This window comes from Tauraco erythrolophus, chromosome 18, assembly GCF_009769465.1.
Source record: "Tauraco erythrolophus isolate bTauEry1 chromosome 18, bTauEry1.pri, whole genome shotgun sequence".
Classification (NCBI taxonomy): domain Eukaryota; kingdom Metazoa; phylum Chordata; class Aves; order Musophagiformes; family Musophagidae; genus Tauraco; species Tauraco erythrolophus.
The window spans coordinates 4,342,472-4,358,345 of NC_141482.1; the positions used below are offsets into that span (position 1 = coordinate 4,342,472).

At 41.0% G+C, this 15,874-nt stretch overlaps 1 protein-coding gene across 3 annotated transcripts in view; it reads left to right on the top strand.

The window, feature by feature from the left end:
* PTPRT (protein tyrosine phosphatase receptor type T) overlaps positions 1-15,874 on the top strand; it is a 461,775-nt gene that overhangs the window by 222,608 nt on the left and 223,293 nt on the right. For all 3 annotated transcript variants that reach the window (XM_086623021.1, XM_086623022.1, XM_086623023.1), the window contains exon 7: positions 11,526-11,819. In XM_086623021.1, the coding sequence (XP_086479147.1) occupies positions 11,526-11,819 (294 nt within the window). The remainder of the gene's footprint in view (positions 1-11,525; positions 11,820-15,874) is intronic.

Below are 15,874 nucleotides of genomic sequence, written 5' to 3' on the forward strand. Positions count from 1 at the left end.
ACTCCAGAGGCCATGCTGCGGCTCTTCCAAAGCCTCAACAGGCTCCCAGATTTGCCTGATGGTAGGAGATCTTGTTTATATTAACTGTGTCAGGGTCAAGACAACAGCAAGCAAGGAGTATGTATGTAACGACAGAATTCCTGAGCTAACTTTAGACATTCTTGGGAATATTGAGAGACTTGTAGAAAAAGAGTAAAACTGTAACAGTCAGGATTCTGGATCTCTGGTGGCCTTCAAGTCTAGTGGAAATATCCTGTTTGCTTTTTTTCAGTTGGGCTATTAAATTTATTGGAGTGGTCCGGCCTCTTGCTTAGGGAATTGCTCCCTGTGCTGGACGTTTTTCTGTTTTGCTACAGCTGGGGAAATGACCTGCTCTCACTTCCCATTGCCCATAATTTCTCTGCTGTTGGCTGCTCACTCGGTAGGTAGTGCTGAGAATGGATGAGTAGAAATGTCATTCTTTGTTCACCACTGTAGATTGCTGTCTTAGACCTTCAATCTCTCGTCTTTAATGGCTACAAAATAGGTTCTTTGATACACGAAAGAGATTTTGAAATGTCACTTTTATGCTGTTTCACAGGGAAGGTTGTGATACAGGGTTAAGGCTCTTGAAATAAAATAGGATTTATCAGACATGAGGTTCGTGATGTCAACAGGCATGACCTCGTGTCTGCAGGTGTAGCACGCCATTAAAACTGTGTGCTTATTGTATGGGTTCAATGTACACGGATCCCCGTGTTCCAAACCAAGCCATGCTTCAAGAATTATTTTTTTTAATGCATGTGATTAATATAAGAAGAAAAAAGAAGACAGGAAACAAATTGATTGTAGTTTGCGTTGTCTCTAAAGTAGCAAGGCTTTTGGGTATATCTTGGTAAAATGTTAAGGGTTAAAGTAAAATGGAATAAGAGAAAATATTTTTTAAAAAAATTCCTCGTAGCATTGAAGCATATGTAGGGTTAATAGGATTGACTGTCAGGTATTCTTTCAGTTATGTTCAGAAGTAGAAAGTTTGTTCATTCTTTCAGAAAAAAAATAGTTGGAATACAGAAGTATTAATGTAAACATTCGGTTTTGGGAGCATGTCTCTGTAGCAGGCAGGCTTTCTGCTTTTGTGCATGTTTTACACTAGCTGGAGAGACTGGCATATGACTTAAAGGTGAAGGAAATCTCTTTATGTTCTGGAAATTACCATGAAACTTCAAGTTGTTCTTCCTAATGTTTGTCTTGCTAGACGATGTGATTCTTTTTGCCACCAGAAGCCAAGATTCTTGCCATACTGACATTTTAATGAATGATTAGATTGCTCGCATAGCTGTACAAGCAGTGTGGCCCTAGTGGCAGCAGAACAGTTATTGGCAGGAACTTGGCTCCTCTACACGCTTTGTTGCAGAAGTAGTGGAAAGATTAATCTCTGTGCTGAATTTCAGGCATGAAAAGTGCTACTTTACGTGTAAACCATAGTACAATTTACGTAGGTGTTATTGTGAATGTTTTGGGATCTGCATAAGGAATATTTAAATATCATTGATATCCGGCTATTCAAGTAGTTGCTTTAAGTTTCCTAGGGTGTACATCTATGTTTACTCCCAGTGAAAGATGTAAAGAGAAAAAACTTTAATTTGAATGAAATATAGCTGTGATAACAGCAAATCCTGCCCTTGTCTTGCGCTAAACCATGTTCCTCACAGTCTGCCCAAGTGTGTCATTTCAGTCAGTTAAGACATGAGGAGCAGCTTCTTAAAATGAGCACTCAACAAAGTGCCTTTGAAAATTAGTCAGTTCTGATTCATCCACGTTTCATATGAATACTGAGATCTGAACTGTGTTCTTCCTCAGGAAGAAACCCTGCACCCAGGTGGCCATCCACTCTGAGGCTTAGACGCCTGGATAATTTGTTCAATACTGCTTCACGTGGTACAGGTACACTGTTTGAAAAGTTCCTAGGGTGCTGCTTTAGTGGTGTATCTCCACCACGGTGGCTCCACCAGATGCCTGTTGACATATTTGCTATGTACTGTTACAGCATTGGGTCTTTAAAGGCTGTGTCAGGTTTGACTTGCCTCCGTATGGTCAAATGTGATTAGTCTTTTTCACAGATCTGTCATGAGAAAGTAAATGCTTAAATGAGAACATTTTGCTTTATGAGCTGAAAGACCCTAAATTTGTTTGTCAAGCCTGGCATGCGCTCCTTTGTAGAGGGTCATAAAGTCTTTAGGCTGGAACACAAGACTACATTCAGTCTCTGGCCCTGCAGACGTCCATTGATCATTATTTCCAGTTATAAACCAACATACTCATACTTGCTTTACCAGTATGTTGTGTGAATTAACTGTGTGCAACAGCAGAATGGTGGTGTTGAGTTTACAAGTGTCCACCGTGGTGGTCTGTCATGTTTAAACTCCAGCCTGGCTGTTGCCTCAGTTCTCCTTAGCATTCCTCATCTGTTCTGCACGTCTTTAGGTGGTGGACAGGGTGGTAATGGGCAGTGGGATGTCTAATTCTCCACGTTAAATGAAACGAAGAATCCTGCCGCAGACTTTTCCTGCAGACCTAGCAGGTTGCTATGGATTAAGCTACTTAATCAATCCAGACAAACTATTCCATGCTGCTTCATGGTAGTCAATACCTCCAGTCACTTGCCATTTCAGCAGCTTAGAGACTAACGATCCTTCGTTCTGCGAGCAGAGATGTGCCAGAAAGCAAAAGTTGCTAAATAGCTTCTACAGATAAAGCTATAAAATCTTGTTGCCTTCATCCTTTCCCACCATCATAAGCTGGTAGCATAGCAACTGATGAAGCTGCTTGAACTTGAGTTGACCTGAAATTACATGTTTCATGGTTTATGTGTTTATTCCCACTTTTCTACTTTTTTTGGTGCTTGTTGAGTTTACGTTTCCAGTCCCTATGGGAGATGAGAAGCTTGTTCATGCAGAAAGCTGAAATAGATTTAATAACACGATAGATGAGCTTAAATAGTCCATGGAGTTGGAAACATGAGAGGGAGCTAGAGCTGGCCCTGACTACTGACTGGTGAAGAGAACCTTCTCTTTGATAGGATGGGAATGCAGATTTACTTATCTTTGTATGGACTTGGCGAAGCCATTGGAAAGCAGAGCGTCCCACAGACTGATGCGGTGTTGCAGAATTGGCTGTTAAAGGGAGCAGCGTGGAGTGTAAATGTTCACGGATTGTGGTGGCCCTGGGATTTCTCATGCAGGGCAAAGAGAGAACTCAGACACAGGGTCAGGAGTAACCTGCAACTTGAATGACTGCTGATACATGCACGGTTGCAGCAGTTTCTGGTGCAGAAATCAGTATATTTTCACCAAAGTTTCTGGAAAGCTGCTGTATTTTCATCTCCCTCTTTGAAGGAGAGCTGATGCTCAGTTCTCAAACCTTGTGGTACTTTTGTAATTACTGCCTTCAGATATGTGTCTTATGTTAAACTCTACGTTGGTTTATTTTGTAGGTAGTTTCAAGACTTATATGAAATGTTAGTCAACAAATATCTGATACATCTGTCATCAAGGGCACTCTCCAAGAAATGAGGGAAGTAGAAAAAAAATTTAAACTACTAATTGTTGTGTGAAGAAAATACATCAAGATGAGTTTGGAGAACAGGACTTGGTTCAAGCACACTGGACGTGCTCCTGGAGGAGAAAAATGGAGCAGTTAGATGCTGGTTAGAGAAAATCATGGTCTTTTTATTTTTACTGGTTTCTTGGTGGAATGAAAACTGAACCTTTTTTCTGTGTGTGGCACAATCTCAACAGACGGGGCTGAAATGCTCCAGCCTCAGAACGGTTTTAGTAAGAGAATGAAATTCTTTCTTTGACAAGCACTCTAAGTATTGAATTATTAAATCAAAGGGCATCACTGTCACCAGTGCATGCTCTGGCTGCATATACAAAAGGAAAGTGAGTTGTACTCAGCTTTTCCAGAGAAAAGCATAATCATTTGTCTTCATGTGATGGTTTTAGACTGCAGCTCCTGAGTTCTGCTGACCTGAATGAGGGCGTTCAGAGAGCATTCAAAGCGCGTGCAGGTGCTCAGTATTATTTCTTGCCGAGCAGTTCTTTGCACAGCTTGCTTTGTGCCTTCCCCCTTAATAGGCTGACTGGTCTGATACCTGGCTGTATTTGACACTGAAGGTCAGGCACTGACAAAATAAGAGTGAGAAGGTAAAATGCAGCTCACCTGAATTTTAATACCAGTCAAAAGAGGAAGGGGTCAGGGAGCAATTAATTTTATCTGTCTTGGATATGTACCTTAAGATGAGTCGTGCGTTCTCTGAAATTGTCCATTTCTCTCCATTGACTAGAAAAGGGGACCTGAGATCACTAGTACAGGCTTGAAAGTATCAAAGCTACAAAAGTATTTGTCATCTATCGACTTGTTGGGTACGTAACTTCTTCATGCACCAAAGTCTGTGTTAGGCCTCTCGTGGTTCATGAAAGATCTCTGTAAACAGAATGACATTCCATCACAATGCCATTCTTTAAGCAACGAGAAGCATACTACTACTCTTGTTCATGATGTCATTTTGTAGCTATTTTGCAGTCGAAAAACTCAGAAAATTACATGCCCTTTGAAAATGAGAGTTAATTGTCCATGATTCCCAACCCTGAGGAGCTTGTCATTCTTAGAACTACCTAGAGAGACTACCTGTGCACTGCACAGGGTAGCACTCCTATCCATGGGAAGAAAAGTTGCCTTCCAGCACTCTCAGTGCACGTGAGACTTACCAGTGTGTTTTGCTGTAGTACTGGAGACTCTGATGGATCAATACTGAGTGATTCGGGAGCCATGGGACAGTGCATAGTCACCTTTTTTCCCCTCTTTTACAGTACAAATGATGACTCAAAGAGAAGCATTCAGTTCTCATCTATGTGAGTTCTTGTAATAAGCTTTACAATTAGAGCACAGAGTCTTCTATCTAATTCACTTAATTTACACTAGGAAATGAGATACTGTTCACCTAATCCGATGCTATTTTCTTCTTTATTAGAGAATGAAAGCATCCTCCGAGGCTCTGGCGGGATTCGGGCTAAGCATCTGAGACACAAATAGAGTGAAATGCTAATGATGCATGCTACTCTAATTCCATCTTGGTGCCCCTCTACTTCAACCTATAACACAATTGGAGGAGTTGGTAGGAGGCAGTGGGCCTGTACCAACTCTTCCTGGCCTCAGGGCGACTTTGTAAATTTTTGTTTAATAAGATGATGCTGATACAGATGAACTTTCTTCAACCAGGGTTCGTTCCAACTGTCTTGCATAGTGACTGCAGTGCTTTTATGAAAGGGTTAAGATGTTTTCTGCTGCTTTATAGAAACTCTTGTAAGCATTACTGTTGTGTATCCATGTGAAGAAAAGTTGCCTTCCATCTGCTCATCTCTTGTTTTCCATTGCTGTTGTGCTGCCTCTTTGACTACTTTGCTCCGTTTTTTCACATCTTTCTGGATCGTTTTTATTTTCTCCCCACTTCTTATACATGAAACGTATGACAAGTCCCTTGTAGACAGAAGCATTAGCTCTTAAGGGAAAAGTGAGGGGAAAAAAGCACATGTCATGCTGTGGCAAATGAGTATTTTATATCATAGAATACTAAAGTTACTTACCACCGTGACAATAAGTTCTGTGTTGGGAAGAAGCATCAAATGGAGAGTGCTGACACTCAATTTGCTAATTCATAGAACGATATAGCAGTGTCTAAATGCAGCCTCCCAGTTACTGCTCTAACCTCCTAGATCTTTAGCTAATTAACCAACCTGCCATGAGCTAAAAGGGTAAATTTCCATTTTTGTCTGTCAGTCTTTGATTACAAAGCACGTAAGCATCCTGTGGCTGATGGTTCATGAGGATGAATACAGTGTTGACCTCAACAGGGGCAAGAAGAGACCTACATATCCACAGGGCTGCATTACATAGTATGGGAATGCTCATGGGAGATGAGAGGTGAAACTCTGCTGTGTAAAGGTGATGTTTGTCAGCTGGGCCTGTTCTGTTCCATAATGGGATGCAAAACCAACAGTAAAGCCTTTTGCACCTATAAATGTGTAAATCTGTGAAACCATTGCCCCTTGTTCTATAGGCTGTAGAAATCTTAAATATTCCTTTTCTCTCACGTTCATGGATTTTGGCTTTAATTAAATATTCAAAATTGTTGATTTCAAAATTGGTTCTGGGTACTTTTTTTTGGGAATAGACTATATCACTTGCTGGTGCAATTTACCCATCTAGATGAATTAATGAATCGCTCTGTTAGTGCTACTGGCACGCTCTTCCAACACAGTTGACCTATGCCACTGCTGTCAGCCTGTGACATTACTGTTATACAGACCTGAACGTCTCTCTTGTAGACAAAAAACTATTAGTACAGTGTCTGTCAGTGCGGTGAAGTAGTCTTGTGCTAAATATTGTAAAATCCTTGTGCAGTTTCTTTGTGCAATAAATGGAACTGGAAGTTTGGACAATCACTGGAAAACAAAATTCAACTGCTCCATTTATTACAGTAGCAGGAAGTGTGCTAATAAGCAATGCCAATATAAATACTGTCGTTCAGAGCTCAGGCTGCTTATTGCTGTGGTGTAAAACTAGAAAGGATACTCATGGATGCTGCTCAGACAGACAAGTGAGTCACTAATAGCCAGCAAAAAGTTGTGCAAAGGTGACAAATTCTGCTTAAATGATGAAGGGGCAAAAAATCGAAACAAAGACTTTTTAATTTGGTTCCATTTTTTCTTAGAAGAGCTGGATTTGCCTTCTTAAGTGCAAATTTAAGTACCTATGTTCTCAATAGCTTTTAAATTTGTAATAGCCTGTGACTATCGTTTGGGAACTATGCATATATGCTTTATTCTGTATTTTTTGCTTTGAAAAGTTCTGAGAAGCTTGAAATTTGGTTTCCTTGCCTTTCAGTCCCATCCTTATCCATTTGGCAAGCACAGTCCACAGCTGCTCATTTAGGACGCTGTGAGAAAAGCTTACAATTCCCATTAGTAGAGGAATAAGCAGTGTCATGTTTGAAAACACAGATCTTGCTTGTCAGGCAAATGTCTTTTGATAGCAGCTCCCATCCCTACCTCTTCAAACACCAGAGAATGAAACCACTGTCTCTTCTGATCTTATTTTTAGAACCTGTGCTGTATGTCATATGCACGTGAGAAAGCAAAGCAGGGCTGGGTGTGTGCGTTACAACTATCTCCCCGCGGCTCTGGAGGTCTGGCTGTGCATGGGGAGTGCACGGCTGATGTTTGGAATGACTTTACAGGGTCATCAAACAGTGTGAAAGGTACAGACTGGGTGGCCCAGCCGGGTACAAACCTGCTTTCCTCCACTGTTTTACAGGCACGTCAGCCTTTTCTGGGTCCTCTCTGGTTTTGTTTTCTCGTTTTTTTCAGTCCTAAGTTGAGAGCTTATTTCAGTGTTTGAGTGTGTCGTGTCAGGAATTTCACGTGTTGGTGTGATTATTCAGTAGCAAAATAAGAGTACAGGTTAGCACGTCCGAAACAGAATCATTGAACTTTGTGATACACTAGTGTTTTGCAGCATTAGGGGTTCTTTCTGTCTAAAACCGTCCGTAAGCCATCCCATGCAAATGGGAGTTCGTGGTCTCCTTGGCTGTGTGTTTTATTGGATGGTCTTATTGTGAACAAAGAAGAAGGAATTTTCAAAAAAATTAGTTTTCTTCACTTATATGAAATCCATAGCTTAAGAGGTTTATCCAGCTAAAATAAAAATTTTCTGTAATGCCTTTTTCTTATGGATTATTTCACAGGAGACAGCGATAACAGTTGGGGGGGGGGCGGTTCTCTAAATTTTCAGTCTTCCCAGTTGCATCTGAAGGATTCATGGAGCCTATTTTTCTTCCATCATCTAACAATTGCTTAGATTTGCCATGCTTAGAAAAATCACATAGAGAAACATTCCAGTAGTAGAGTAGAAACACTCAGGAGCAGTTGCCAAAGAGTAAAATACATATGTTTTCCACAATAGTTGGAAAATACAGTACTCATGGCACCAAACCTGTCAGAGTTCTAGGAGTGTCTGAACGAGACTTTTCATCATATGGTTCCGTTTTAGGCAGTCCTGTGAGGAGCAATGAGTTGGACTTTGATGGTCCTTATGGGTCCTTTCCAACTTGAGAGATTCCATGATTCTGGTTGGTCTTTTTTGATCCTTCATGTTTGTTCTGTTTTCTCACACTCTGTACACTATTAAACTTTCTATCATATTAAAACCCTAACAGCCTTCAGCCTTCTTAGCTGTAGACCACAGCTGTATTTCTTTTCTAATGGGAGGAGAAAGGCATGCTCCAAATTCCCTTTGTTTCTGCACAGCTAGTGTTTGCACATGCAATAAAACTTACTCATGTTCAATAACTCCCTTTCTGAGCTTGTACTACATAGGTCTTTTGTTTCCTTGAGAGAGGGCACCTGGGAACCACGTTTTTCAGTGTCGTTGAGTCTGGGATTCAGGCTAGATACTGTTCCAGTTGCAGCAATCCAGTTCCTGCTGTCCTCATTGCTGGGGAGCCTGTGGCTTCTATGTGCCTGGAGGAGGAGAGAGGATGGCTGAAAGGCATCAACAGGCTAGGCAAAGCTTGCAATATAAAATACTGTCTGGATCAAATGGGGCTTAAAATACAGATGATCACAATTACATGTGTACAAGGCCAATCTGTCACCATGTTTATTTAGTCAAGATCACACAGAGATTTTAATTAAAATAGTGAGCTCATAACATCAGGCTGGTCATCTGTAACTGACAAGTGTGTTTAGTTACAGAGGCCAAAAAATGGTCCTAATTTATGTGCTAGTTTTGCTAAATAATGGGTAACTTGTTTAGATCACTTGCAGTAATTTGGCACAGAGCGCTATTTAAAAAATTGCTTCTTGTCCAGTTGGTGCCAGTAGGAAAGAACCTGTTATTTTCAGTGAGGTGGGACCGAGCCTTGAATAACTGCTGTAATGCTGCTCATCTTAGTTTCTTAAAGTTGGAAAATGAGAGCAACAGTTTAAACTCCTATTTTTTTAATATTCTGTAGCACCTGTCTTTCAAATGGGATTTAGAAAGGGGAAAATTAACGGGATAGGTAAAGGGAAAACCACCATCACTTTTTTTGCAGGGGGAGGGAGAAAGGAAGAGGTTTAGATTTGGCCTAAAGTGAGGAGAGAAGACAGTAATGCTGGATGTCTTCTTAAGTTAAATCAGTGAGACAATAGTACTTTCTAAACTTGCTAGTCGAGACTTTCATGTCTGTTTAGCAGGACAAACTGCTCTGTTAATTAAGCTCAGTCCTGTAAATGTCTTCTAACTTGCAATCAAATCCGACAGGAACCTGGATCATGTTGCTATTGAAGTCTACAGCCCAGGAGAACGGAGTTTAATATTTCATTTGTCTTGTGTTCAGCTGAGATGTGACTTGTTGGATGTCATTTCTGCATTGGGAATAAAAATCACTTAGTCTGTCTTTTAATTGTCTTGCACCAAAACCAAGTAATAAACTGTTTGTAATTTGTAATAATTTGATTTTTAATGAAAATGTATCTACATGCGTTTCCTGAAAACAAATTTCTTGGAGAAATAACCTTACTAAGTCAAAACATAATCAGCCTGTCATTTCATAGCAGAAATAGATTCTGGCAGGAGTTAGGGGAACAGTGTAATATAAAAGCAGGAACAAACATTCCCCAAAAAACTTACCTGGTGACACTAGTTTTTGTCCCTGTTGGATACCTGCTACAATTACAATTCAGAAGGCTCTTTTTCCAGAGGTGCAGTGCACAACTACAGCCAGTTTCGAGGAGATGGCCAGAGGAAATGAACAACGTGTTCAAGGCCAAGTTGGACGGAGCCTTGAGTAGCCTGATCTAGTTGAGAGGCGTCCCTGCCCATGACAGGGAGGTTGGATTAGATGATCTCTGAGGTTCCTTCCAGCCTGTGCCATTCTATGATTCTATGATTTCAGTAGATCATTTTGTAGAATAATGGTTTCTGTGCATTTGTTTCTCTTCACTGAGCAGATGTTAACCTGCAAGACTTCTCCAGAGGGGAAAGTCCTGTCTTCCTCCCATCATGGGGTGCTGTGACTCCTTTATTCCATATTTCTGTGGGTCCTCGATTCTTCCAGTTCTCTGGGTTCTTTGAGGAACCACCTTTAAGAGGTGTTTAGAATAACTTCCACAGAACTCTAAAATTGACATCATACTGTCACATTTATAGGTTTCTTTCTCTGAGACAGAGACGTCCTTCTCGTCATCTCATTTCCAGAAGAGAATAGTGTTTGTGTCCTCTGGGCTGAGGGGCAAACCACGTTAGAGTGTGACAGAGGGAAAGCTGGATGAGATTAAAGGAATCGCTCATAATCTTACGGAGTTCAGCTCAGGTTTTCAAAACCACAAGGCAAACACTATTCGTGCAGCTTCCAATATGCAAGTGTTATTTATACGCTGATGGAGGGGGCGGGAATAACCATCAGGCAGGCAGCCAGGGCCCTGTAGACTCTTTTTGTAGCTTTCATCAAAGGGTGCTGCTGAGGTGTCTTTTATTGGTTTGCTTTTCTTTTTATCACAGAGGTGATACTCAGCGGCTGGGTTCCTGCCTCCTCATGATGCTTTCAGACACCTAGGCACCCTCCAGGTCTCATGCAGGCTTTGAGTACCTTTGCTCATGAAGTTAAGCAAACTTTGCAATCAGACGTGACAGGAGGTGTTGATTCACTGGTGCCTTAAGAGGTTTTTTTAGTTCTGAGTTACCTAGAGCCTCACTTAGTCCGTTCTAGCAGCATCCTGACTACTGATACCATTGACCGTGGGAAGATCCCTAGGGTTTAAATTCGCTAGTACTTTCTCAGACGCACAGCTAGTGCTTTGATTAAAAAATAGATCCTATTTTTAACCTTTCTTTTGCTTGGTAAAAAATCACAAAACGAGCAAGTCATTTGAGTTTCCGTTCATTGCTAATTGTGTCATGTTAAGCATTACGCTTTGGTTGAACGATACCATGGTCAATGATGGTGATGTTCTCCCACGTCGGGTCACGGCGGGAGGAGAGGCTGTTGTACTGGAGCCTTTTTATACATGGTATATGCTAAGTGCACTCAAATTTTCCTTATTTAAGACTTCTTTCCCCCTGCACCCTCCAATATCATGTTGACTGCTATTGCTCATATGCTTAAAGGAGGGATTAAGTATAAACCTGATCTTTTAGAAGTGACAAATTTTGGATTTTATTTTGAACAGAAGTTGCTTTGTGGTTTTGCTGTGTTTTTGCAGGTGTTTCTGACTTGGTAGTATTACCCCCAGTGTGTGGGGGCTGAGTTTTTAGTGCAAATAACAGAAGCCAAATTATTTTTAGTATCAGATTAAATTCTTACAAAAGATTTGGTAAATGACAGCAGAAACTGTGCCTGTGTTACATAAGATTTTGAGATGGCCTTGCTAGACGGATACGTAGTGGAAATTTGATCCTTTTGACAAAATTGTCTCAGACCTGTCATGATTTGCTTTTGTCTACAGAACCCCCAACTCCTATTGCCCCTCCTGAGCTGCTGGCTGTCGGAGCCACGTACCTATGGATCAAACCCAATGCCAACTCCATCATTGGAGATGGGCCCATCATCTTGAAAGAGGTGGAGTATCGGACGACCACTGGGAACTGGGCGGAAACGCACATTGTAGACTCTCCTAATTACAAACTGTGGCATTTGGATCCTGATGTGGAGTATGAGATCAGAGTGCTGCTCACTCGCCCTGGAGAAGGAGGGACAGGGCCCCCTGGACCACCGCTCACAACACGAACAAAATGTGCAGGTAGGGTTTCTACTGCTTTACAACACGGCACAGATGTTTTGGTTTGCTTACTAACACATTAAGAAACGGTCTTCCCCACATCCTTCTTGTAGGTGTGCTTTGTCAGTAATCTGAATTGACATTATGAATTTTGATATATCCTGGAATATTTTACTTTTTTATTCCATAGGGATGTGTTTGAGAAACTGTTGGTTTTGTGCATGCAGCGTGCTTGCCAAACTTTCTGCTACAGTGTATGAGTGCTTTCTGTTGAAATGGGCAAGCAGATGAGAGTTTTCCAACCAATTCTCCAGTAGTAAGCAAATTGTTTTTAAGACTAGTCTATTAGAGAATTTTCACTCTGTAAGTGTATAACAAAATAGATGTTTTTCTTGGGTAAATGGTTCAGCATTGGTTATTAAGAAATTGGCAGTGCTGTCAATCTATGAGTGCAGTGTGGTGTTTAGTTTTTAAAATACATTTTTGTATTCCGTTTGATGGAACTGCTGCTTCTTCTCACTTCTGACAAAGAAACCTTTTCAAACATCGTGCAGCCTCTTCCCTTTGTCTTTCATATTAGAATAGTCCAATTTTCATCCAGGGACAGGAAAAGTCTATCTTCTTTCTAAGCCATGTTGGCCTTTCCAAGAAAAACTGAAGGATCATGTTTCTCATGTTTCAGATATGTTGGCTATTCGTCCTGTTTTCATACATTAATCATTAGTCATTATGGGAAATCAAGCTCCGTGCCTTGCAAGGGGATGAACAAAAGCAGTTTTCTACCCTAGCGGGTTTTTTCCACCACACAACTCTCTTCTCAAGGCTTGCATTTTTGTAATTTTTGCAAAGTCCTTCCTGTGGTGTGATCAAAGGACAGAGGCTAAAAGGCTGCTCTCCTTTTTTTGCAACCTTTCTTCTCTCTCCACAAATTAGTGGAGAAGTGGGTTTAAGTAGTGGAGAGCTTATACCAAAGCATTCTGGTTCCATTTGCTCTTTCTGACCAAATAGCAAGTCTGAAGTGTGAAGAACGCATCAAGAGCAGCCAAATGCCGTCCTGGGATGGGATTAACCAGTGTGATGTTAGTGTTCCTCACCCACTGTCACAGCGTGAGCGTTCCCAGCAGCATCCTCTTTCTCTACTGGGAGGGGAAGCCTGGCAGGTTGAGTGTGTTGTGGGGCAGGAGGGGCACATCCTTACTGCCTTTCCTTCTTCATACAGGTTGTAAAGCAGTGGATGTTTGGTACCTCTTTGAGAAGAATTAGTTAGAAAAAAAGAAATCTGAGCATGAGGATCTGGCATGTAGGTGTTCGCTATATTCAGCACTTGTCTATTGGTAGAAGACAGATGTTCGGAGACTTTTCTGCAGCTAGGTGGAAAGCATGAAGTGACATGGATGATGTCCTGGTGTATTTGGGAAATTGGCGCATGCTCTGCTACTCATCTTTTGGCTGTCTTCTTCACTGGTGTGGTCAAACTCTGTAACCCTCAGCAGAAATAACTGCAGGCTTGACTTGGGGCTGTGCATTTGCATATGGAAATACGACATGCTGAGATTTGATTTGTAGTTCATTCATTGTGACTTTGCAGGCACACTCTGCAGCAGCCAAGCTTGCCAACTTTTCTGTGTTACCTGTAAAGAATGCTTGCTTTAGTTGAATTCCTGGGTAGAAAAAAAGGCTGTTGGCTTTGTGCTTAATGACGTCTTCTACTGGATCCCAAATTGCTGAGTTTCCTTGCTCAGCACAGGTGTCGGCTGACAGCATGAAGGATGACGTAGATAATTTGTTCGAATTGGCTGAGCTGTGCCACTCACAATTTTCCATCCTAATTTACTAATGAAAATCTAACTGGAGAAGGTCATTCTATTAATGTTAGTTGTCATACGGAACTTGTTGAGATTGATGGTGATGGCATTTATGTTTTGTTCAGGGCATTGGGTGGGAGAAATCGTAATGATCTTGATCAAAGCATGGACTCAAAGGAAGGGAGGTACTTACTCAACGTTTAAAGGTGTACACTTTCACAAAATGCCAACTTAAATGGTAGTTGAGAATGCACTACTCATTATTCCAATTTCCATATATTGTGCAACTCCTTCAAAACACCCTTTTTCGAGCATAATTACATGAAACGTCCGCAGTAGAGATTTTCAAAAATGTGTTGAACTGAGGAAACAGCACTACTTCCTTGATTTTTCTTAAGAGTACCTAACGAATGACATCAATGAAAATTGAGGTTTTTTTTTAAAAAATGTTGAAGGATGAGTGATGCTGCTTTTTCCAAGTGAATTTTTTGGTTCTTTTCTTTGTCATTACTTTTTCTTAGCAAGAGGGAAGTACCAAACTCCTACATGTTTGTATGCAATCGGTAGATGACTGGAGTAGTCCTGTTTCACTGGACTGTTTAGTGTTGGTGCTGTGTTTATTAGGTCCACTAATAAAGATAACAAAATTGACTGCAAAAGTAATAGTAGAGAATATCACCTATACTGGAGAAGATGTATTTACTTCTATAAATTGCAAGAAATCGGTGAAACCATAAAGAGAAGATGTCTGCAGCCTTCCAGCAGTGAGAAGTCAAATGTTCCATTTACTCAATAATCTCTTTAGTGCCCTTTCCCATAGCTGTTGTACACTTGGGTGCTGGGGAGTCCCAGTAACTACTGGCATAGCCTTCAATTTAGGCACACGTTTGCAATGAGATTCTAATTTTTAATATTCATCTCTAAGTTAGAACAGGATTTGGGAAAGATCATGCTTTTCTTCCACCTCACATCAAGCAACAGAAGCTCATTTACGATGTTGCAGTTGTCTGCTGTGAGTTTCTTGAGTGTCAGACTGAGCATGACCGGAAAGGCTCAGCATGAGCTTAGAAAGTCGTTGCACCGTGGTGCAACTCTTGCCAAGATCATTCATGATTTTCAGATTTTTGATCAGAGCAAACGGAAGTTATTTACATGCACTTTTTAAAGTTTTTCATTATATAAATCCCATAATAACTAATTATGAAAGGTCTTGCTCTAAACGAGCACGAAGAAGTTTTATTAAACTGGATAATATCTATCTAAATTTCTATAAACAGGATGTGCCCAGGCATCCATTATCCCACTGGTGATGCTTTTGGTTTTCTACAGGACAGCATTACAAGACTTTGTTTATATTTGATCTTTAGAAATGATGCTGAAAATTAAGCCCCAGCTTCCCTCCTTCCAGGATAAGCCAACGGCCAGAAAACACGGCGAACTCTGCTTTTGTAAATGAATGATTGTTGTTGTTGTTGTTGTGGGTTTTGTGTTTGTGTGGTTTTTTCATGGGCTGTGATGGGTTGTGACTTGGGACAGGAGTATGAAATAGCCCTGAGGCATAAACCAGTAAACTTGTCAGTCAGAGGGAAGAGCTGGTCAGCAGGGAGTGGGGAAAAGAGAAAGACTGCTTGAGGTTAAGACCAGACTCAGGGTTGACGGGTGGTTAAAGGAAAGGAAGGTATAAAATATTAGCTTTTACCCCCAAAATAACAGGCTGGGGGCAGATAACAGAATCAGAATGGTATGTTTGAACACAGTTCCCAGTAGTGCCTAGTAGTTCAGCACTGGTGGTCTGATTGTGGTTTGATTTGGGGTTTTTTTCAGCTGTTTTCAATAGTTAAACAGAGCTCTTTAAAATCCTGGTGGCATGGGCTTCGTTCAAAAGAGTGTGCTTTGGGAAGCTTAGGACTTTTCTTCTCTGTGCTTGTTTACTATTGCCCTGCTTCTTTTCTTTCTCCACTTGCCACAGAAAGGGAGAATAAGGGAAAAGGCCTTTTTTCCTCTGGTGGATGGGAAAGAGAAGGGGGAAGACCTTGCAAATGAGGTCGTTGTTGGGGGTGGGTGGGAACTCATCTGAAAAAGTATTTGCCTGCTAGTGGGATGGACTTGCATGAAAAGCAAGACCAAAGAGTAGCATTTAAATGAATACAAGTAAAGGGACGGAGATAAGACTTTTTTAAAAAATAATATTTAGATGTAGTTGAAATACTATGTGGAAAAGCTCTCTAGAACATTAACTTCTCTGCCTTTTTGGGTGATGACAATAGATGA